The 24,383-nt window shown below is 34.2% G+C and overlaps 3 protein-coding genes across 7 annotated transcripts; all 3 read left to right on the top strand.

The window, feature by feature from the left end:
• Positions 1-1,508: 1,508 nt before the first annotated feature.
• LOC123921297 (vacuolar protein sorting-associated protein 24 homolog 1-like) lies at positions 1,509-6,595 on the top strand. The gene is made up of 6 exons (XM_045973790.1): positions 1,509-1,855; positions 1,944-2,020; positions 2,865-2,967; positions 5,848-5,969; positions 6,058-6,246; positions 6,327-6,595. The coding sequence occupies exons 1-6, from the start codon at positions 1,744-1,746 to the stop codon at positions 6,393-6,395; spliced, it is 672 nt and encodes a 223-aa protein (XP_045829746.1). The 5' UTR covers positions 1,509-1,743; the 3' UTR covers positions 6,396-6,595.
• A 2,026-nt stretch (positions 6,596-8,621) lies between these two features.
• Positions 8,622-9,146, top strand: LOC123921296 (eukaryotic translation initiation factor 5A-2-like). Its single transcript, XM_045973788.1, has one exon. It carries the CDS (start codon positions 8,664-8,666, stop codon positions 9,144-9,146), a length of 483 nt encoding a protein of 160 aa, XP_045829744.1. The 5' UTR covers positions 8,622-8,663.
• A 2,570-nt stretch (positions 9,147-11,716) lies between these two features.
• Positions 11,717-23,928, top strand: LOC123921295 (elongation factor Ts, mitochondrial-like). 5 transcript variants are annotated; one of them, XM_045973787.1, is made up of 8 exons: positions 11,717-11,905; positions 12,421-12,877; positions 13,115-13,289; positions 13,755-13,939; positions 20,251-20,376; positions 21,817-21,905; positions 23,678-23,767; positions 23,860-23,928. In XM_045973787.1, the coding sequence occupies exons 2-7, from the start codon at positions 12,458-12,460 to the stop codon at positions 23,718-23,720; spliced, it is 1,038 nt and encodes a 345-aa protein (XP_045829743.1). In that variant the 5' UTR covers positions 11,717-11,905; positions 12,421-12,457; the 3' UTR covers positions 23,721-23,767; positions 23,860-23,928. The 5 variants fall into 5 exon arrangements, with proteins under 5 accessions (XP_045829743.1, XP_045829741.1, XP_045829742.1 ...); XM_045973784.1 differs by lacking the exon at positions 11,717-11,905 and adding an exon at positions 12,295-12,320; XM_045973785.1 differs by having other exon boundaries at positions 23,678-23,928.
• The last annotated feature ends 455 nt before the right edge of the window (positions 23,929-24,383 follow it).

Here is a 24,383-nt window from a genome sequence, read left to right as displayed (position 1 = left end):
TTGTTACGGTGTTCGTTTAGTTCATATTGAAAGATCATTTTCAATCAATTGCAGATTCAATCAATGATTTGGGCATCAACATTACAGATCCAGAAGCATGGACATTTCGGTGACTTTAATTTTATCATATTATTATTTGTAGACATTTTGCCGTTGTATGCTATTAACACAGATGCTGTGAGTTTGTTCGCAGATTCATCCCTTTTGTTTTTAGTGATGTTGAATTTGTATTTGGATCTGATGTACTCTATTAATTAGTGGAATAAATGAATATCGTTATCTTTTTTAGTCAAAAAAAAAAAACACCGTGACACCCATAATTCTTCACCATAATTCTGAAAATAATTCAAATGCTCCCATCCCATTTGTATTTAAAATCCCCAAAATCGTGGTACTCTCCTTCCATGTTTATGGAAGTTTGAAGTTTCTTAGGTCGAGGCTCTCTAACTTGCTTCAAGCACATTGACAAATAATCCTCCCACCAGGGCCGGTTTTGGGCCTGGGCTTCCAGGCCTCCAGCCCAGGGCCACAAAAAAATAAATAAAAATGGTAATAGGTAGTAATATTGGGGGGGTTTAAATAGCAACAATAATGGCCCAGCAACATTTATGGCCCAACAAAACATAATTAGACAAAAAAAAAATTTCATAATTAGATAAAAAAACAAAAATATATTTCATAATTAGATAAAAAAAAAAACAAAAATATATTTCATAATTAGATAAAATAAAATATATATATATATATATATATATATATTTCAAAAAAAAAAAAAAAAAAACATAATTAGAAAAGTGGTATATTGCGTCTAAACCACTTTCTCTTTCACCTCTTCTTCACCCTTGATCAACTTCAGCGTCTTTCACTTCCTCATCCTCCCTTCACGGCTTCACCGAATCACCAATTTAGTCACAACAATGAATGATTATTTTTTATGTTATTGAAATTGTTTACAATTTAGATATATTATATTTTTATAAGGGGTCCATTTTTATTTTTTGTCCCGGACTTCTAAATACTCGGAGACGGTCCTGTCTCCCACCAAACAAATTACCTACAAAATTATAATATAATCACTATAAAGGATAGATTATTGACGATCATATTGCTAGATCAACGTAAATTCAAATAATTGATTGGTTGGTTGAAATGAAGAAATTATAAAGCCAGTCATGGATATTTCAAAAAAAAAATGATTATAAACATATGATGAAAGAACAAATAATATTTTTGAGAAACTGTGATCATGTAACGTTACCAATCGTTAGTTGATTCAGTAGTGATTGACGCTGAACTTGGTAAGGAGGACCGCTGTTCGATCCCCTGCAACTAAGATCGGGAGGGGCTAGAACACTTGATGCTAGAACTGATCCCCGAACCAGATTAAACTAATGGTGAAAGCAAAAAAAAAATCTAATGTTAAATAAAATTAACGGTTAAATTAATTTATAAATATTTTTAGTATTTTTTATTTTTTTTTATAAATATGAAATGAAATGAGATGAAAATTTAAAATTTGGCATGGACCCCAAAGCTTAGCCTCTTCTTCCTTCCTTCCTTCCTCCAGATTCGTTTTCCTTTTTTCCCCTTTCTTTCATCTCCTTACTCCGTAAACAGAACCTTCCATAGGTTGACGTGTCCAGCTTCTATTGGACACGATCCCAATTACTACCATTAAATTCCACTCATCTTCTTCTACAAAACCCTAAAAATTCTTTTCAAGATTTCAAAAAGCCACGCCAAATGGAGAAGGTGATGAACATTATCAAGCCGAAACCAAATCCACAGCAAATATTGAGAGATTGGCAACGTAGGCTTCGCCAAGAATCCAGAAACATTGATCGACAAATTCGCGGTACTAATTCATTCCCCTTTTTTAATCTATCTTAATTAAACCCTAATTCGCGGTACTTAGAATTGATTTGTGTTGTTTAATTTATTAGATATTCAGAGAGAAGAAAAAAATGTGCAGAAAGCTATTAAAGAAGCTGCCAAGAGGAATGACATTGGTTCTGCAAAGGTTTTTTTTTTTGTTTGTTCAAGTTTTGAGATATGTGATTGTGTTTCTATGCTATTTATCTATTCTTGTTAGGCTCTGATTGGTAATTGGCAATGCCAAATTTTGATTTCATAGTTTATAAGCTCATATGACAAAAAAGACTAGTTTGGTAACTTTTTTTTTACGAGCTTATAGCTTAATTTAACTAGCTTATACCTTATTTTGATAAGCTAATTCAATTAGTTTATAGCTTGTCATTTTTTCTCTTAATAGTTTTTTTTACCAAATTGAGCCTTAGTTAAGTTGGGGTAGCACCAATGGTGGAAAAGATGGTGTAAACTCAGTTTGGGTGGTTTGAGGATGTAGAGAGAAGACCAGTAGATTCTGAAGTAAGGAGAGTATGTGGGTCTATAATATAGAGCGTTAGATTCATGTAGAGGGAGGGTAGTCAAACCATTGTATCTTTATTCCATTCCATTGTATCGTCTTTATGCTGAATGTAAGGTGGAACTCAGCTGGATGTTAGTTTAGATAAAAGTTTTTATGGACTATGCCATATATGTTAAGGATGGGTTACTATTATAAGCAAAAAGTCAAATTTTAGGTTCATAGAATTGAATAACCGATGTATATGATCTATATTATTGATCAGATATCAGTTGTTCAATGAACCTAAAGAGTACTTTTTGCTTATATTAGTGACCGGAGGGTGTACTCAATAAGCTAATGATGAAGCTATTTTTGGTTTGTACTAGTGTATGGCCTTCTAGGCAGTCTTTATTTCTTTTTGAGATTTCAAGGTTCGATTTGTTAAAGTTGGTAGATTAAATAAAAAAAATCCTTATGATATTTGTTCAATTTACAGGCACTTGCTACTGAACTTGTGAGATCGAGGAAAACAGTGAACCGTCTTCATGAAAATAAGGCGCAATTGAGTTCAATATCAATGCACCTTGGAGAAAGTGTTGGTAGGTTTTCCATGTTTTATTTGCCTTCATTTGTCCACTTAGTTAAAAACTGTCCGAGATAGTTACTTGTGCTTCATACCAGATTTATGATGGTAGTAGTCAATGGTTAATTGAAGATCTTCAATTTTTCTTTACTCCCTCTTGTTAACTTAGTTGAATAGGTAAATTTGTCAACATTAGTCAATTTGTTGATGATCAAATTCTCTGTTATACGAGAACTCAACTATCTGCTGATTCTATCTGGTATCTATAGTTTTTTAAGGTAGGGTAGGGGAAAGAGCTGACTACAATGTCTGTATGTTGTGCAAGTGTTTAGGGAAGAGCTGATTTTTTTTCTTCTTTATGTGAGGCATTTAGGGTGCATTTGGATTGGTTCATAAGCATATTTTACATGCTTATCTATTAACGTAAGTGTTTATGCAAGTGTTTGAGTGAGACATGAAAGTAGCTTGTATCGGCTCATAAGCTGTAGCTAATTTTTATAAGCTCCAAAGAGTAGCATATCAAGGAGTTTGTACAGAGCTTATGTATCAGTAGTTTGGAATAACTTCAGAACCTGTGTTCGAATCTCTTTTGCCCCTTTTTGTCTAACATTTCCTTTGTCCTTGGCTCCTTGCATAAGGTATGCTCAATCTCCCCTGTCTCTGGTCTTTTTTTCTTACTTTGGAGTTTTTATGAGTAAAAACGAGAGACAGTGATTAAAACACATATCCACTAACATTATGTTCAACGTGTTTCAAATGCTCCGTTTCTTCAAAATCCTTGGTTCACCTTCTTCATAGTTTTTTCAAATGCTTTCTTGGTTCTTTCGTATGAAGATGGAATTATTATTTTTTTTGCTCTCTTTTTTGTATTTCATGTTTTTGGTAGTAACTCTATTAATTAAATATCACCAATACAAATTGTTGTTTGTTGTACATCATGTTCTTTGGTTTTTGCACAATGTTTTGACTTCAAGTACACATACACACAGCCTTTAGGACTTGTTCAGTATGCAAGCATATTTGTTTTGTTTTAGATTGTCTTTAGTTATTGTTGTTTTCTTTAGAGAAGGTAAAGAGGTTATGCTAATGCGATTTGTGGATTTGGATTGTTTAAAATGAAGTAAGAAAGTGAATTAACCATATTTTTGTTAAACTTTTTGTGGTATATTGATTGCTGGATTTTTAATATAGTTATTTTTGTGATATATTATGATATTTTTATAAACTATTACTATATAATTATCTATGATTTGATTCTTAAACTTTATACTTTTTGAAAATTATAATATCATTATGTAAAGGCTTATCTAATGACGCATCCAAACACTTCAATTTCTTAAAGCATTTTCAATGTACATATCCAAAAGCAAATAGCTTATTTAGTTTAAGTGGTCTTAAGCCATAAGCACTTAAGTTGTTGTTTATCTAAACTAGCCCTTAGTATCCAATCCAACTAAGGTAGGGGGTCCAAAATTTGCTGGTTCATGGGAACGATATTGACAAGGGAAATGTTTTTTTGCTGTATAATGCTACGGTCACACTCTTATACACACTCTTTTGGACACACCCACACATATGAAGCCACGTCACTCCCCAAAAAATGTCGTTTACTTGTCACGGGATATTAAACTAAGATATGTCTGTATTTACTTTTTATTTGAATTTTTATTATTTGAATTTTAACCACCCATCTTCTCCATTCATCCTCCCACTAAAAATTATCTCTGCAGATTCACCTTGTTATTATGTTCATTGTAAAAGAAACAAACCCATCAATTTAATTTTTATTCTTAAAACAACTAGTGTACCATTTCAATAGAATAAAACAAACCCAAATAAAAAATACATTCAATAAATTTGCAACTACAATACAATGAATTAAACCTAAAAATTGATAACCATTACAACGATAAAATTGCAAAAGAAATTGAACAAGTATTTAGATATGGATTTTTCATGAGTCTATTTTGTGAGAGGAACTGAGACCCATATATAAATTAATACTCAGATCTATTTTATGAGAAGAATGGAACTGGTGTGTAGAAATTTATTCAACTCATTCACTTACAGTGCAACACTTGAGACAAATAGCATGCGATTGGAGTTCATGATAGATGGTGACCATGAGAGACTTTGGAGAAGACGAACCAACAACTCAATTAAAAATAAAAAGATTAAACAAAAAATAGAAAAGGTTGTTCTCTTTCCACCGGTTGAACTGGTTATCAGGTAAAAGTATTAAAAAGAGGGATGACATGGCTTCATATGTGTGGGTGTGTTCAAAAGAGTGTTTATAAGACTGTGTACCATTTGTGTGACCTTAGCATTCCTCGTTTTTACAAATATCAGACTATTTTTCCCATGTAGGCGACTAGGCGTCCAACAGTCAAGAGTGTATATGTTAGGAAGAAATGAGAATAAGCCAGCAAGGGGGGAGAAAAGTTGTAGCCAAATAGTTGTGGGTAGCAGAGGTGACAAAATGTATATAATAGAGAAAATACCTAAAATAGCTAATTTTGCCTAAAAATAGATTTGTATGAAAATCAGAATTAAATGATGAAAGAAAAAACTTAATTTTAATCGACACCTCCTTTGTTTGTGGTGCATAATTATGTTTTAATTTGGGTAGAAAATTGCACTGACCGGTTTAAATGTCAAAAGTGAGGGCTTCACACCAAAACAAGAGAGGGGAAAAGGTGGTTGGGACTTTGGGGTTACTGGCTGAATCATGCATTGTCTAGTTCAGCTGTCTTATTTGAAGTATTTGTTATTGGCGACAAATCATACAAGTCCAAACATTCTTTTGCTATTAATTATCTTGCCAGATTTGAGTTATTGGTCATTAGAATTTAGAACTATGTTCACTGGAAATTCATAATTTTGGTTGCTTTTGCAGCAATTTCTCGTACTGTGGGACATCTATCAAAGAGTGCCGAGGTTATGAAGCTTGTCAATAACCTCATGAAGGCTCCTGAAATGGCGGTTGCTATGCAAGAGTTCAGCAAAGAAATGACAAAAGTATACTTTTGCAATACTTTATTTATTTCCCCCCTGTAGTTGTATAAGTTAATTTCACGGTAATCATTGGTAATATCTTCTGTTTCAGGCAGGAGTGATTGAGGAGATAGTAAACGATGCTGTTGACTCAGCATTAGATTCCGAGGACATAGAAGACGAGATAGAAGAAGAAGTTGATAAAGTCTTAACCGCAATAGCTGGTGAGACAGCCGCACAACTTCCTGAAGCTGTGAGGAAACAAAAGGTGAAACAACCTGCTCAAAGTGCTGCAGAGGAGGTATGTGCAATTTCAATTTCCTAACAAGGCTCATTTCGTTTCTGAGTTACACTAATTATGGAATGCATTTCTATTTGCAGGAAGAAGCTGTTGATGATGAGGAGGAAATGGAAGAAATTAGAGCCAGACTTGCTAAAGTCAGGTCATAAACAAGTTTATACTTTCTAGTCTTGCAATGCAGCCTCTCTACATTGTACCTTGATATATATTGTAAGAGAGATGTTGACATCTTTGTATCCAATTTGTAATATTTGTATTGGAAAAGATGACTTATATCACCATTGGCAACATAGCTCATATGTATATTTTCCAAGTTTATGAGATTAAACGCAGTAGTAATTTCCATCCATGTGTTTTTTTGTTGTCAAAACTTTATCTATGGTTTGAGGATCTATGTTAATAAAATTCTGGCTCAGTGGTAGAGACAACTTTATTTCAAAAAAAAAAAATAGAAAAAGAAAAAAACAAGAGATTACAACTAACCTTTTAAACAGTCTCAAGTTGAATAAGGTGTTTGAAATAGTTTACGATGTAGTTACAGATGCATCAAGTTTTTTTCACAATCATTTCAATCAAGTATAGAAACAGTTTATACGGATTTTATACAAGAGTTTATTTAATTTTTTTTTCTTTCTGAAACAAACGTTGCAAACATTTTAAAACTTAACAAGGAACTTACACGAGACTTACCTTGAATTAAGTTAAGTTGTACAAACACTTTGATACTTAAGGAATTTATACGAGATTTATCTTAAAAGTTTTGTAATGAACTAAGTGAAATTTTACAAACATTTCGAAAAAGGTACTTGAATCAATTTTTCGATACTCACTTTGTCCATGTCACAATTGCTCCAATGATAAGAAAAAAAATAAAATACGGATCATTAGTGTATAAATCTCTTTTAAATACCCCTATTAAAGATGCTCTTAGTTTACTAGAGATGTCATCAACCACATATTTGCAATCAAGTTCAATTGACATTGCGGTCAAACTCATATTACCAAGCCAAATTAATGCCTCCTTGAGGTTGTGGTAGACCTTGAAACTAAGCCGTTTTCGCTTGTATGAACTCACCATTATCATCTCGAAGACATGTTCCTATGCCTTAACAACCTTGTTCCTTACCACGTCCACATTTTACCTCACCCACAATCGACTTCCTCCACCATACCGCACTTCTCTTGCTACAATCTACATCTAAGCAATTTTAGCAACTTTTCATCCACTTAAGTCATCTACATTGTGCTCTATTTGTCATGTTTCGATCTATTTATCATGTTAACATTCTAATTATATTTCTCTGCAATTTTTGAATGGAAAAATAAAAGCAAACATGTTTCTCTTCATTTGTTGATTGATAGGTTAGAAAGAGGTTTCTCGTGTTCATGTTCTGTTTCTTAAATCATCTATACATTATGCTCTATTTGTCATGTTTCGATCTATTTCTCATGTTAACATTCTAATTCTAATTCTAATGTTTCTCTGCAATTTTTGAATGGAAAAATAAAAGCAAACATATGCATGTTTCTCTTGACTTGTTGATTGATATGTTAGAAAGAGGTTTCTCGTGTTATGTTCTATTTTTTAAATCATCCAGATTATGCTCTATTTGTTTTGTTTTCGATCTATTTCGCATGTTAACGTTCTAATTATGTTTCGCCGCAATTTTTGAATGGAAAAGTAAAAGCAAACATGTTTCTCATGTTATCGTTATAATTATGTTTATTTGCACTTGTTGATTAATACTGCTAGTGCCTCGTTGGATATGTGTAGATGAAAATAGAATTTGCAGTAATTGATTACATTATATCCATTCTTTCCTTTATGTTTTCTAATGTACATGGAAATTTATCAAGTCATTATTTTTTTTATTGACATTTTATATTTTTTTATTGACAAACAGTATATCAACTCTTTTTCTTCTGAGAGATGTGTGTCGTTTGACATCTTGAGATAATGTGTCGGATAATGAACCGGTTGGACCCATGAGCATCTTACTTTTTCTCGGGTTTAAATAATTTGATGTTAGAATTGACCTTTAAACCAGAATAGATAAAGTGAAAGTGATTCCAGACAGGTTTACAACACTTAAATAATGAATAGAATGGACAAAATTTGCAACACTTAAGTGATTATAGAGTATACATTGTAAAATTACTTTATAAATTACTTGAATAGTGCACAGAATTTGCAACACTTAAGTGATTATAGTGTACATTGTAAAATTACTTGAATAATGAACAAAATTTGCAACACTTAAGTGATTATATTGTACGTTGTAAAATTACTTGAATAATGAACACAATTTGGTATGACTTTCGTGTTACATTGGAGCTAAAATCATTTTGAGTAAAATCATCATCAATCAGAAAAACATCACAACAGAAAACCACGCAACAGAAAAACATCATCAATCATGTCGGACGAGGAACACCACTTCGATTCAGTTGCCGATGCCGGAGCCTCCAAAACCTACCCTCAGCAGGCCGGTACCATCCGCAAAAACGGTTACATCGTCATCAAGGGCAGACCTTACAAGGTTGTTGAAGTTTCTATTTCAAAAACAGGAAAGCATGGACATGCAAAGTGTCACTTTGTTGCAATTGATATCTTCAACGGCAAAAAGCTTGAAGATATTGTTCCTTCATCTCACAATTGTGATGTTCCTCATGTGAATCGTACTGATTATCAGCTGATTGATATCTCTGAAGATGGTTTTGTGAGTCTGTTGACTGATAACGGAAGTACCAAGGATGATCTGAAACTTCCCACTGATGATAGTCTGCTTACTCAGATTAAAGATGGATTTGCTGAAGGAAAAGATCTTGTGGTTTCTGTCATGTCTGCAATGGGAGAAGAACATATATGTGCCCTGGAGGACATTGGTCCTAAAAATTAAAAGGGTCTTGCTAACGAATGCCCCCGAGACACTCTTTAAGCATTCTATTAAAAGAAACTTTTTATTCAAAAAATTAAACACTCCAATTTCCAATGCGTTGACTTTACACATTTCCATAAAAATTCTATAAAAAACTTACTATTTAAGGGCTTAAAGAGTGCCCCGGGGGCACTATTTAGCATTTGCCAAATTAAAATGGTTCTCTGGAAGTCCTATGGGTGATAGCACGTATTTTATTCTTAAATGTGCTAACATGTAGTAATTTGTTATATGCATGTGTGCGCAATAAACTTGACAAAATGGAAACTGCCTCGAGCTTGAATCTCATGAAAGCTTGAGGTAAGGAAAAAAAGGAACCATATTTATCTTTCGTTTTTTTAATTATTGAACCCTCCGGTGTTTTGGTAGAGGATGAATTTGTTATAAGTGTCTCTTATATCTTTATCGTTTTTGTTGAGTTTAAAAAAAAAATTGAGTAAAATCGAAAGGCAAAACGAGTTTACACAATTTAACTCACTATACAATCAGTAAAATCATTTAAACTTGCACGTTTTCACCTGACAATTCAAACTTAATTTTTTTTAGTCAATTCAAAATGTCAATTTTATCGTATTAATAATAAATAAATACTTTTATCATATTAATAATAAATAAATACAATGTCTTAGTAACGCTTAATTTTTTATAATAGTTTATGTTAACAATTATATGAGCAACAATTACATACACTTGTGATTATTTTTTATAATAGTATACATGAGAATATTTGCTTATTAAAAGGGACGGAGGAAGGAAGCACATTAAGAGTAGATAAATATTAATTTTTAGTACTCGTGTGTTTCCAACAATGTTTTCTATTTTTATGCACGTTGTGAAAAAAAATAGATAAAAACAACTGAGAAGCAAAAACAAATATGTAATTATTATATTTTGATAAAATAACATAATATTACAAAATTTTATGCAATTATTTAAATACAATAAATTTTTTTATGTAGATAGACGAAATGACGTCTGACCGAACAATTTCAACATTTCTGTCCGTTGAACTAAAAATTTGGACATTTAAATATAATAAGTTATTTGATTAATAATAGATACCTAAATATTGTAAAAAAAAAGATACATAGTATAATAGGGGTTTCGTAAAAATCAAATAAAAAATACGAGTGAAAATATACAATTATTTTGTATTTCAATCATATATAATATTCAATATAGCTTCATAATTGATATGTATGATTTAAAGAGTCATATTTAATACGTTAAAAAAAATGAGAGACATATGATTTCTTTACAAGATATATTAATGGGAATATAGTTGTTGTGTTATTTGTTATTGAAATGCATGACTATATACGTCATATTAAACTAATGAAAACGAGAGAAAATCAATTAAGTGTGAATTATCCAATATTTAATATTTATTTTTATTTAAAATTAATAATATATTAATTTTGTCATATTTGCTTTAATTAATATTCACGACACTTAAATTTCTAATTTAAAAATAAAATTATGGGTAAATATCTTTTTACCCTCCTGCAAAGTAGATGAATTTTATTTTACCCTCGTAAAAGAAAAAATTGTGATTCCCCCCGCTAATGGACACCTAGACCTTGAAATCTTTACTTTTGATGATGTGTCAAGCTTAGTTGGAATTTTAATTTTTAATGCCACATCCAATTTATTTTATAAAAACATAATTTTCCTTAAAAAATCAAGATAATCGTATATTTTTAACTAAACTAAAACAAGTTATATATACTTAGGATAACATTTTTGTATTCAAGCTTTGTTCATTGTAATGAAACTCTAACATCCTTTTGTCTTTACTCTTTGTATTCCTCTTTTGTTAACACGTCCAACCATTAAAAAATTCCCCTTCAAAAAAAAAAAAACCATTAAAAAATTGAGTCACACACAAACTATATTGAATTTGAAGGACACTTTCTTCATCAACATCATTCCACAACTTATCATTTCTTCTCTTTCAAAACCACAATGTCATAACAAACATATGCAAATGTTGTCATTTTTTATTAAGAATAATTCAATAAATTATAAATTAAAAAAAATATGACATCTACAAACCTACTTAAGTCTTAATACTTATGTTTATATATACAATACAATACATAGAGAAAAATCTACAAAAAAAATTAAAATAAATAGAATAAAAACATTTTTTCTTATTTTGTTTTACAAAAACCCATTAAAAAAAAAAAACTAAAACCCTAAAGAAAATAAACTCAGTAGTTCCATAAAATAGAGAAAAGTTAAAGTTGCAATTACTCAATTTTGTTCGAGAAGCAGAAGCCATCGGAAAACGCAAGTGAATTTAGTCGCTTCGCCGAAAAACGCAACGAATCAGTGCATGTACCATTCCCTTTTAAATTTAGGGTAAATAGACTTTTACCCCCTGCAAAATATTTTTTTTGGATTCCTCCCTTGCAATCTCAAGATTCTTTGCTTTTGCCCCTGACTAAACAAGTTGGACTATGACTTGGCATATTTGGTGACATAATAACCTAGTTAATTCTTTAAAAGAAAAATAATAATTAAAAAACACAAAATAAAATAAATAGGAAATTCATTCCCAGATTCCTCTCACGTGTTACCACACTCTGTCTTCCTCTTTCCAAACACGCCAGACCGCACCGCACCGCACCAGTGCCTCACCGTCGACGGCGAACCTCTATCTCGCGTGAACAAATCCAGTCACTTTCCTCTCCCTCTCTAAAACGCGCCGGCGACCGGTAAGCTTTGTCCTCTCTCTCATCTCCCTCTCTGAAACGCGACGGCGAACCTCGTGGTTTGTGTTCAATTCTCAGTTTGTTTAAATCTATCACTAAAATTCTGGTTTTACTTCCTCTTTATTTTGTTTCTCGTTTACCTCCGTTTCGTTTAAAACCCACAAATGTGTAGTTGTTGTCGTTTCAATTTTACTCAAGGTGGAAGTCATGTTTAGCCACGGTGGAATTGTGGCTAATTTCCAAATTTACTAAACATATGATATGACAATTATCAAGTGGATTAGCGAACATGTTAAGAACTCTATGAGGTTAATTAGTTGTCATGGTATAAGATTCAGCATTTTATGATCATTGTCAATATCATTCCCTTGTTATTTAATATGCTGTTATTTCTTAAATATCATAAGATGTTGCTATGGTGATTTTTCCATTTTGTAATTTTAGTTTCACATAATGATAAGATATGTATTTGATTTTTTTTTTGTTTGTTAAATGTTTCCCTTTGTTTTTCTTGTTAGTGTTTCCCTTCTAAGTTGGACGTGTGAGTGCAGCGCCATGGCTGTATGCGGAGCTGGCAGACGTGTTTATATGAAGCTGTTCACCGGTGCCAATTATTCATCATTTTCGGCATCCAATGAAATGAATTTGATAAAGCAATTGAGAGAAAGAACAAGCGCTCCCATTAAAGACGTGAAAGCGGCTCTTGTCGATTCCAATTGGGACATCGACGCTGCTCAGAAGGAACTGAGAAAAAGGGGAATTGTTCTCGCTTCCAAAAAATCATCTCGCACTGCTTCAGAAGGTTTGCTCGCTCTTGCTCAAAACGACCACAAAACTGCTCTCATTGAACTCAACTGCGAAACTGATTTCGTTGCCAGAAATGACATCTTTCAACACTTGGCACTATCTCTGGCTAACCAAGCTTTATTGCTTCCTAATTCTTCTTCCTTTAACTTTGGACCTCAATCTTTGGAGGTAACTAACTACTCCCTCCGGTCCTCTTTAGAAAAAACAATTCACTTTGAATAACTGATGTATATGGTCTAAATATATACCACATACATCGGTTATTCAATGAATCTAAGAAGTGAATTGTTTCTTATAAAAAAGACTAGAGGAAGTAACTAACTAATCTCTTATTTCCTTCAACTCATTTTTCTTTCTTAATTGTTGTGCACTTGAATTGAAATGAATGAATCCCTCTTTGACCAGGAGATGAGATTGAATCTTCAACATCCAAAGATCAATGGAGAAACTACCGTTCAAAATGCTATCACTGAAGTAGCTGCTATCATGGGAGAGAATGTAAAACTCAGAAGAGGTTATGTGATGCCTGCACCATCTAACGGTCTTGTATCTACATATCTTCATACCAGTCCCCAACCTGGTAAGTAACTACTCAAACTCATCTCAATCCAAATTTTATTTTTTGATTCCAGCAATAATTTATTTCTAACACACAAAGCTAATATAACGATCGTGCATGTTTGCCCTCACAGTTTTGTGAGCATTGAGATGCATAAAATTGATTTTGACATATTTGAGAATTCATGTTCGTTCAAATGAATTCTACCTTAGAGCTATGATTTCGAGCTTTTGCTCCAAAAAATTTATCATTCAACTCACTTTTACGTAAACTTAAATATAAGTCATTTTAAATTCAACTCATTTTTAATCAAAATCATTTTTTTAAAAAACTCAGTTCATATTATCAGTTTTCGTTACCGCGGACACACACACAAGTTTGCTTTAATTTTCTTTCGTGATATCTTGTTCTAAGTACCAAATTATACGCAACACCTAAAAACATGACCCAGACGAAGATCCTGACATCTTCTTGTTTGATTATTAGGTTTGGGTCGCATTGCTGGGATCTTATCTCTTGAAGTTGATGGTGGTAAAACACAAGTAGATGCACTCCAACGTGTTGGATCAGAATTGGCCATGCATGTAGTGGCGGCAAAACCAGTATTCTTAACAAAGGAACTTGTGTCTTTGGATGCATTAGAAAATGAGCGTGAAATTCTTAAATCTCAGGTATTATTCTATGATTTATTTTGGCGTTATGAATAGATGATATCTCCATCCTAGTATGGTCCTGTGCTTAGGCTTCCATTTGTTCTGATCTTTAAGAATTATTTGAAATTTCATCATTTGTTGAAGTGTAATGTCATTTGAAAAATTTAGTATTAATGATTCCTTATCAGTTATTGTCTCGATTGCTTTGTGCTTCTAATTCAAGTTTCTTGTCTCCTTAATTAACATTTACTTTTTCTATGAGGATGGAGGGACTAATGTGAAAATTGCAATGCTTACATAGATGCAATTTGCCTTCCGGTAACTTCCTGCACCAAGTTTCCTCCAATCTGTTGCTTAAGATAGCTTGTAGTTTAGTTGTATGCCAATATGCTTTGACTGACAAGGTTTTGTTCAGTTTGGCGAATCTGACATATAGACCAGCCTCTCTAAACTCTTATGGCCAGACACAAGAATGACAATCAACTTGACTTCTATATGTGAATATGCCTTCATGAATAAGAGTTATCATTTGTGGCTCTAGAAACTTGTCTGTGGATTTAGGATTGTTCTAGTTTAGACTCTATCAGTAAACTTGATTTGCATAGAAAACTTAGAGAAACTAGAAGAAGAATGAGTAAGAACAATTCTCATTAGATTGGAAAAATGAAGATACATTACAAGTTAGTTACACAATAGCTGGCACTAACTAACAGATACACATGGGCAATCTATTCTAACTAACTTCAAACAGAAAATAACTAACTCTAACAGTTAGTAACAGCTTACTCATTCTATTGTTACCTCGCCACAAGTTGGAGGGTTGAAAATGTTCACAAGACCCAGCTTGCTAACAAGCGCATAGAAGGAACGAGGCTTAGGAACCTTGGTGAAGCTATCGGCAACTTGGAACGCAGAAGGCACAAGCAACAAATGCATGAGACCCTCTTGAACCTTGAGTCGAACGATGTGACAATCAATGTCGAGATGTTTGGTTCGTTCATGAAAAACAGGGTTGGCAGCAATGTGCATAGCACTCTGGCTATCACAATATAGGACAGGTTGTCGTACACAAGTTTGAGCCAAGTCTTGTATTAAGAATGAAATCCATTGCAGTTCACGTGTCGCTGCAGCTAAGGCACGGTATTCAGCTTCAGAAGAAGAACAAGTCACGGTAGTTTGCTTCTTAGACTTCCATGAAATAAGGGAATTGCCAAGGAAAAAAAAATAATCCATAAATGGAAATTGCCAAGAAAGAATTACCACTAGTCTTAGTTAAGAGAGTGTGATCAGCTTGAGCTTGAGTGAAACCATTGCTAATCAGAAAGGAGGTCAATTTGTCAAACCATTGCCTGCTTGCTTGCTTAAACCATAAAGAGACTTGGTGAGCCTGCAAACCTGACCTGGTTGAGGTGAATGAACCCCTTGTGGAACTTTCATGTAGACAGCTTCATTAAGATCTCCATGAAGTAAAGCGTTATTAACATCAAGTTGATGTATGTGCCAATTATGAATGGAACTTAATGCAAGGAGAACTCTGACAGTTGACATTTTTGCTACCGGAGAGAATGTTTCAAAATAATCCAATCCTTCAGTTTGAGTGAATCCTTGAGCAACTAATCTAGCCTTGTAGCGTTCAATAGTACCATCGGCATGTCTTTTGATTTTGAAAACCCATTTACTACCTATAGGTGTAGCCCCTTATCGCAACCCACTTAGGATTTTTGCTAGCAGAAGAAAATGACTTAGGTTCTGTGTCAGTTATGAGAGACATGGCATAGGTGAGATGAGAGGGTGAAAGATTGGTATATTTGACATATGTGGCTATAGGATAAGGTGAGGTAGTATTAGAATGACACACATAATCATTCAACTGGATTTATCATCAAGTAATTTGATTGGAGTTCTATTAATGAGAAATACTGCATGTTGCAAAGCATAGGACCAATAAACCTTAGGAAGATTTGACCGAAACATCAAGGCCCTACTAATGTTGAGAATATGTTGGTGTCTCCTCTCAACTCTAGCATTCTGCTGAGGAGTATTCATACAACTTCTTTGATGTAAGATACCTTTCTCTTGATAAAAGGATTGAAGCATATCAAGCTATTATACTGATCCATAGTCAAGGACACATTGCCATTACCTTCACTTGTGGCTAGTTAACTAGTGTTACTGACACCTTCATTACCATTACCAACTTCAACATTGTTAGCATAAGCATTGCTTCCATTATTACCTCTAGCATAACCCCAATTAAGTGGATATCCATGTTTCTTGTAACAAATATCAACTGTGTGACCATTTTTACCACAATAAGTACAAACCTTAGTGGAATTAGTATGATTACCTCGACCTCTTCCTCCTTGATAGTAAGAACTGCCTCTTCCTCTGCCATAACCCCTCCATGCACCATTGCTGTCAACTGCATTAACCAATGCATCAGATACTTCATTCTTGCCTTCAATCTGAGGAGTTAAACCATAACTTTGTTGTCTTTCTTCTTGTAATACCATAGAAAGAACTTTGTTGATGGTAGGAAGGGGTTCCATTAACAAAACTTGACATCTAATATGCTGAAACTGCTCATTCAATCCCATAAGAAATTGAATGATTTTGTCTTCAGTCTTGAACAATCTTGCACTTCTCATAGCAGCACAAACACACCTATGTGGACAAGTACATTGTGGAATGGGCCTGAATTGATCAAGTTCTTCCCACATAGCACGCATCTCAGTAAAGTAGTCTGAAACTCGACAGTTACCTTGTTTGAAATTGGAGATTTCTTGATACAAAGTTGCTACACGAACTCTATCACCTTGCAGGTACCATTCTTTAAGATCTTTCCACACATCGATGGCATTCTCGATGTAAACAACACTTTCAGTAACTTGTGGCTTCATGGAATTGATAAGCCATGAATGAACCAGGTTATTACACTGTTCCCACGCAACAAAATTGAGATCATCTTCTGAAGGAACGGGAATGGAACCATCTACGAATCGAAACTTGTTCTTGGTAGCAAGAACACGCTGCATATGCTTAGCCCAGCCATGATAGTTGCTTTCTCCTTCGAGTTGAGGGGAAATGCAAATAGTAGTAGGATTCTCCGATGGATGAATGTAGTAAGGATCCAGAGAAGAAGAAGAAGCACTACCACTAGCATTATTACTATTGTTGGTAGTTCTCGCCATTGATGCAACAAAAAAAACTCAGAATTCAGAATCAAGGTGGATTTCACCGGGCTCTATGATACCATATCAGTAAACTTGATTTGCATAGAAAACTTAAAGAAACTAGAAGAAGAATGAGTAAGAACAATTCTCATTAGATTGGAAAAATGAAGATACATTACAAGTTAGTTACACAATAGCTGGCACTAACTAACAGATACACATGGGCAATCTATTCTAACTAACTTCAAACAGAAAATAACTAACTCTAACAGTTAGTAACAGCTTACTCATTCTATTGTTACCTCGCCACAAGTTGGAGGGTTGAAAATGTTCACAAGACCCAGCTTGCTAACAAGCGCATAGAAGGAACGAGGCTTAGGAACCTTGGTGAAGCTATCGGCAACTTGGAACGCAGAAGGCACAAGCAACAAATGCATGAGACCCTCTTGAACCTTGAGTCGAACGATGTGACAATCAATGTCGAGATGTTTGGTTCGTTCATGAAAAACAGGGTTGGCAGCAATGTGCATAGCACTCTGGCTATCACAATATAGGACAGGTTGTCGTACACAAGTTTGAGCCAAGTCTTGTATTAAGAATGAAATCCATTGCAGTTCACGTGTCGCTGCAGCTAAGGCACGGTATTCAGCTTCAGAAGAAGAACAAGTCACGGTAGTTTGCTTCTTAGACTTCCATGAAATAAGGGAATTGCCAAGGAAAAAAAAATAATCCATAAATGGAAATTGCCAAGAAAGAATTACCACTAGTCTTAGTTAAGAGAGTGTGATCAGCTTGAGCTTGAGTGAAACCATTGCTAATCAGAAAGGAGGTCAATTTGTCAAACCATTGCCTGCTTGCTTGCTTAAACCATAAAGAGACTTGGTGAGCCTGCAAACCTGACCTGGTTGAGGTGAATGAACCCCTTGTGGAACTTTCATGTAGACAGCTTCATTAAGATCTCCATGAAGTAAAGCGTTATTAACATCAAGTTGATGTATGTGCCAATTATGAATGGAACTTAATGCAAGGAGAACTCTGACAGTTGACATTTTTGCTACCGGAGAGAATGTTTCAAAATAATCCAATCCTTCAGTTTGAGTGAATCCTTGAGCAACTAATCTAGCCTTGTAGCGTTCAATAGTACCATCGGCATGTCTTTTGATTTTGAAAACCCATTTACTACCTATAGGTGTAGCCCCTTATCGCAACCCACTTAGGATTTTTGCTAGCAGAAGAAAATGACTTAGGTTCTGTGTCAGTTATGAGAGACATGGCATAGGTGAGATGAGAGGGTGAAAGATTGGTATATTTGACATATGTGGCTATAGGATAAGGTGAGGTAGTATTAGAATGACACACATAATCATTCAACTGGATTTATCATCAAGTAATTTGATTGGAGTTCTATTAATGAGAAATACTGCATGTTGCAAAGCATAGGACCAATAAACCTTAGGAAGATTTGACCGAAACATCAAGGCCCTACTAATGTTGAGAATATGTTGGTGTCTCCTCTCAACTCTAGCATTCTGCTGAGGAGTATTCATACAACTTCTTTGATGTAAGATACCTTTCTCTTGATAAAAGGATTGAAGCATATCAAGCTATTATACTGATCCATAGTCAAGGACACATTGCCATTACCTTCACTTGTGGCTAGTTAACTAGTGTTACTGACACCTTCATTACCATTACCAACTTCAACATTGTTAGCATAAGCATTGCTTCCATTATTACCTCTAGCATAACCCCAATTAAGTGGATATCCATGTTTCTTGTAACAAATATCAACTGTGTGACCATTTTTACCACAATAAGTACAAACCTTAGTGGAATTAGTATGATTACCTCGACCTCTTCCTCCTTGATAGTAAGAACTGCCTCTTCCTCTGCCATAACCCCTCCATGCACCATTGCTGTCAACTGCATTAACCAATGCATCAGATACTTCATTCTTGCCTTCAATCTGAGGAGTTAAACCATAACTTTGTTGTCTTTCTTCTTGTAATACCATAGAAAGAACTTTGTTGATGGTAGGAAGGGGTTCCATTAACAAAACTTGACATCTAATATGCTGAAACTGCTCATTCAATCCCATAAGAAATTGAATGATTTTGTCTTCAGTCTTGAACAATCTTGCACTTCTCATAGCAGCACAAACACACCTATGTGGACAAGTACATTGTGGAATGGGCCTGAATTGATCAAGTTCTTCCCACATAGCACGCATCTCAGTAAAGTAGTCTGAAACTCGACAGTTACCTTGTTTGAAATTGGAGATTTCTTGATACAAAGTTGCTACACGAACTCTATCACCTTGCAGGTACCATTCTTTAAGATCTTTCCACACATCGATGGCATTCTCGATGTAAACAACACTTTCAGTAACTTGTGGCTTCATGGAATTGATAAGCCATGAATGAACCAGGTTATTACACTGTTCCCACGCAACAAAATTGAGATCATCTTCTGAAGGAACGGGAATGGAACCATCTACGAATCGAAACTTGTTCTTGGTAGCAAGAACACGCTGCATATGCTTAGCCCAGCCATGATAGTTGCTTTCTCCTTCGAGTTGAGGGGAAATGCAAATAGTAGTAGGATTCTCCGATGGATGAATGTAGTAAGGATCCAGAGAAGAAGAAGAAGCACTACCACTAGCATTATTACTATTGTTGGTAGTTCTCGCCATTGATGCAACAAAAAAAACTCAGAATTCAGAATCAAGGTGGATTTCACCGGGCTCTATGATACCATATCAGTAAACTTGATTTGCATAGAAAACTTAAAGAAACTAGAAGAAGAATGAGTAAGAACAATTCTCATTAGATTGGAAAAATGAAGATACAAGGTTATATAACCTACATTACAAGTTAGTTACACAATAGCTGGCACTAACTAACAGATACACGTGGCAATCTATTCTAACTAACTTGAAACCGAAAATAACTAACTCTAACAGTTAGTAACAGCTTACTCATCTTCTATTGTTAGACTTATTCAACTTTTTTGATAAACCACTATTTAGTAGCCTACAATTTAGAATTAAAAAGAAAATCAGCTCAGAAAATGCAATCTGCTCAATGTTTATCTCATGTTATATTTGTGATTTTTCTAGTTTTTGCTCAAGACTTTGTTCTGGTTTTTATATTTCAGGCAGAATCCTCTGGTAAATCTCAGATGGCCATAGACAAAATGGTTGAAGGTCGTCTGCGCAAGTACTTTGAGGATGTTGTGCTTATGGACCAAAAGTTTGTTATGAATGATACTATGAAAGTGAAGGTATGTGAGGTTTCACTTATTCTCTAAATCGAATTGGATTTTGTGAGAAAATTGAAACTATGATGGCTATATTTGTTTGCCAATATCGTTGTTTTGATTGGTGAAAGAAATAAAATTCTACCAATGCTTGGGTTGGTTCAGAATCGACCCCTTTTACTTTTAAATTTCATTTGACACTCTTTATTCTTTGAAAGGGAAACATGCCATGACATGATATCGTTTACTAATGGTAAAGTAAGAGAGTTTTCAGGATTTACTTACATCATTAAACCCTTGCCCCTATACCCATACTGATAATTATAAAAGGCAATGTTTTAAAATCCAGATCAGAGATCGGACCGGAAAGACCTCCGGGTCATGGTTGAACCAGATAATTAATAAATAAATATACTTTTTAAGTGCATATTACATCCAAACATTTGTGTTTTACTAATACTTTTACAGGTCCAATACCATTTTTATCAACTCTGTATTTTGGCCCTATCTGTTATAAACAGAACCAAATCCCTCCTAATGCAGGTTATGAAGTTATTTTATGAAAGTCGTAAACTATAGAATGTTCTAGTGAGGGGAGAATGCTCCCATGGGGTAACCTTGAGTGCAAGGTTATCATCTTGTTCATTCTTATTATTTCCATTCAGTGATAATACCAGAAAGCTATTCAAGGAATTATTCATTTGATTTATCAATTATCTCCAGTTTTTTAGGAATTCATTTGGAATCCTTTTCTTGGGTTCCTAACATTTGGGGAATAAGATTTTGTTTCTTACTTTGAAATGCCACAGGCCATTTGTTCCAATCACATCATTCGGAAGTATTTACTTCCTTTCATTTATTATGGGTAAAAATAGAGGGTGAACTTGGGGAATAAGAGTTTGTGTCTTATAGTTTCTACAACTCAAATATGCAATATAGATCTGTGGGTAGCCAGTAGCCTTCAAACTTCAAAGCCATTCAGATTCTAGGAAGGTATTAAGATGTCTTATGGTCAATGACCAGTAAATGAAAAGGTGATTTATCGAGTGCAATGGCAGTGAATTTTTCTTGATTTCAAGACCACCACACAGATGTAGCATTATGTACATTTATGTATGTAATAATGGTCGTATGTTTGTAGAACATACGTATACAAACATACGTATGTACTTTTATGTATGCATAGTATACATGATTAAGATTTAAAAATAACGTCATGTGACTTTTCTAAGTGATCATGATCAATATAACTTTTTAAAGAAATCCTGTCGCTGTTTAAAAATCTTTTATCTCAAATAAGCATGTGATCTAGATTTACTCATCACTCCACAAGATACACATATCCAAAATATGCTATTTATAATATACGTATGAAGTTCTGTGTCTATTGTGAAGTATCCATCGTAGTTGGCGATTTGTTTATTTGCTTATTCTTTACCCAGTATCTTTCATGTCTCTTTGCAGGCGGTGCTGGATAATCTATCCAAAGAGGTGGGTTCATCCGTGAGGATTGTAAGCTTTCTCAGAATGGAGGTTGGGGAAGGAATTGCAAGGTGAAACCTGTACCTTCTTCTTGGACAATTATATTTTCCTTCCTTGTTTTTGGAGTCTTGTTATATACTGCCATGCTGTCATTGAACTTGGTCTACAATTTAATGCTCTGATCAAAGTTTAATAGAAACAACAAAAGAATAAACTGAAACTGACTGAATTTGTATTGATGATGAACTCAAGGATGAATCCTCTATACAAGATGAATGAAACAGTAATGACAGACAATGGACGGAGAATAAATTCTTTGCAGAAGGAAGAAAATAAAATGATAAACAATGAAAGCGCAACCCATAATGAGATGAAAATCACCCTATAACTACTCAGTACAACACTTTCCACTCTATGTTCATTCCACTCTATTGAATACTGTATGTAAATTCTGTGTGTCTAACCAGATCACACACACTGTATTTATAATGTAGATACAATAAATACATGGAAGCCTAGGAAGTTGTAGAGACTAGGACTATTAATAACTAATCTAGGAAGATGTAAAGTACATAGAATATCTACACATGTTCTTGATTCTAACACTCCTCCTCAAGCTGGAGCATACATGTCGTATGCACCAAGCTTGTTACAAATAGTTTCAACCCGAGATCCTCTAAGGGACTTGGTAAATATGTCAGCTAATTGATCATTTGAACCAACAAAATCAGTTAAAATTTCTCCTGAAAGAACTTTATCTCGTACAAAGTGATGATCGATCTCTATATGTTTAGTTCTTTCATGAAAAACCGGGTTGGAGGCAATATATAGTGCAGCTTGGTTGTCGCAAATTAATTTCATTGTTTTGACATCTCCTAATTTGAGTTGTTGGAGTAATTATCTTAGCCATGTAAGTTCACAAGCTGCTGCAGCCATAGCACGATATGCTGCTTCTGCACTCGACCTTGCAACTATGTTTTGTTTCTTGTTCCGCCATGAGATCAAATTTCCTCCAATGAGGACACAATACCCTGAAGTGGATCTTCTATCTGCTTGTGAACCTGCCCAATCAGCATCAGAATAACCACAACTCGGGTGTTGCCCTTGTTTTCATAAAGTAATCCCTTACCCGGTGCACTCTTTTATTGACTCTGTCGGGAAAGAAACTCCTAGCATGTTTTCATAAAGTACATAGAATATCTACATATTTTCTTGATTTTAACACACTCCAATATATTACTTCCCGCCATAGGCATATTCTCTTTATCTCCTTCAATGATTTCCGTACATTCCCTTCCCAATCTAAACCTGTCAACTTTCCTTTTGTATTATGTCTTCATACTTATTTTCTTGTCCCTCTTCATCTGTAACCTCATCAAATAATACACATCAGATTTTATTAAATGCTGTGGTATAGTTAGTGATGTTTTTGCTGTACGATTTATGTTTTGGGTGGCGATCATATTCATGTTGTCACGGCAGGATTTGGGCTAAAAAGGGTATACATCAGACTTAGATGAATTTTAGGTGTCTCTAGAAACCAATGTGGCTGTCAGTTTAAAGTGCTAAGTTTCTCGGTTTGACTAGATAAAAATCATGTAATGTATAGCCTAAAGCAATTTTTATCTACCAAAAATCATGTCTTCATTCAAACTCCCCGTGATCACTTCCAAGTTCCTTTCTTGCTGGCTAGCATCCTATTCCATGATTGACACCCTCGCAAGTCTTCAGAATGAAAGAATAAAAATGTAGATTAAATTCTCATCATGTTCTTCATATAGAATAATGTAGTTGATTTTTCCGTTAACTGATTTTAACCATTTGACTGACATCTAATTTTCAGGCAAGAAACAGATGCATCTGAGGCTGTTGCTCAGGCAGCCTAATTTAAGGTGATTTAGTGCAATAATGGAGGAAACTTCTCAGAGATAAGGTTTGTTTTGAGAGGCTTCTGTTCTCCAACTCATAATATGATTCTGTTGAAAACTTTGCTCCATTTTGTAAAACATCAATGGTTTCTTTTAGTGTACTAGTGTGCTCTTGTGGACTTTCTTGATCTCGATCATCAAAAAGCCGAGGAAAGTCATCGTCATACCACATTTGTGTCGCTTTCAAATTACTTAGTTCAAAGATAATATCTATTTTGATCATACAAAGATGAAAAATAAAATGAATTATTAGCTTCTCTTTAAAGTGAGGCAAACAATATTATGTAGTAGGTATTTTTGATTAAAAAATAAGAAGAAAACATAGTAGTTATTTTACATAAGCAGCAAGAGTATTATGGACAATTTAAAATTAAAAAGCCGATTCTTTGTCTTTCTTCTTTACAAGGAGAGAAATGAAAAAATTTAGTCACGGGTGGTCATGGTCACTCCTTGCTTCTATGTACGAAAATAATTTGTTTGGGAGAAAAGAACTCACTTTGCATGTCCAAGTCCAACAAGCTTTCTGATGGAGATTAACTAGATATTGTTAACGGCAGTAAATTTTTTATATCTATATCATGATAATTAAAAAAACCAATCTAACAAAGACGCATATAAGGT

This window comes from Trifolium pratense, linkage group LG4 (assembly GCF_020283565.1).
Source record: "Trifolium pratense cultivar HEN17-A07 linkage group LG4, ARS_RC_1.1, whole genome shotgun sequence".
NCBI classification, from domain to species: Eukaryota; Viridiplantae; Streptophyta; class Magnoliopsida; order Fabales; family Fabaceae; genus Trifolium; species Trifolium pratense.
Note: the sequence above shows the minus strand (reverse complement) of the source record. Positions and strands in the feature narration are given on the sequence as shown.

What these genes read in the sequence shown, in the direction of transcription:
- LOC123921297 (XM_045973790.1), top strand. Translation starts at nt 1,744, where the DNA reads ATGGAGAAGGTGATGAACATTATCAAGCCGAAACCAAATCCACAGCAA. An exon ending in CATTGATCGACAAATTCGCG is followed by an intron (nt 1,856 to 1,943) that starts GTACTAATTCAT and finishes TTAATTTATTAG; the next exon opens with ATATTCAGAGAGAAGAAAAA. An exon ending in TCAGCAAAGAAATGACAAAA is followed by an intron (nt 5,970 to 6,057) that starts GTATACTTTTGC and finishes CTTCTGTTTCAG; the next exon opens with GCAGGAGTGATTGAGGAGAT.
- LOC123921296 (XM_045973788.1), top strand. Translation starts at nt 8,664, where the DNA reads ATGTCGGACGAGGAACACCACTTCGATTCAGTTGCCGATGCCGGAGCC.
- LOC123921295 (XM_045973783.1), top strand. Translation starts at nt 12,247, where the DNA reads ATGATCATTGTCAATATCATTCCCTTGTTATTTAATATGCTGTTATTT. An exon ending in ATGATACTATGAAAGTGAAG is followed by an intron (nt 20,377 to 21,816) that starts GTATGTGAGGTT and finishes GTCTCTTTGCAG; the next exon opens with GCGGTGCTGGATAATCTATC. An exon ending in GTTGGGGAAGGAATTGCAAG is followed by an intron (nt 21,906 to 23,677) that starts GTGAAACCTGTA and finishes TCTAATTTTCAG; the next exon opens with GCAAGAAACAGATGCATCTG.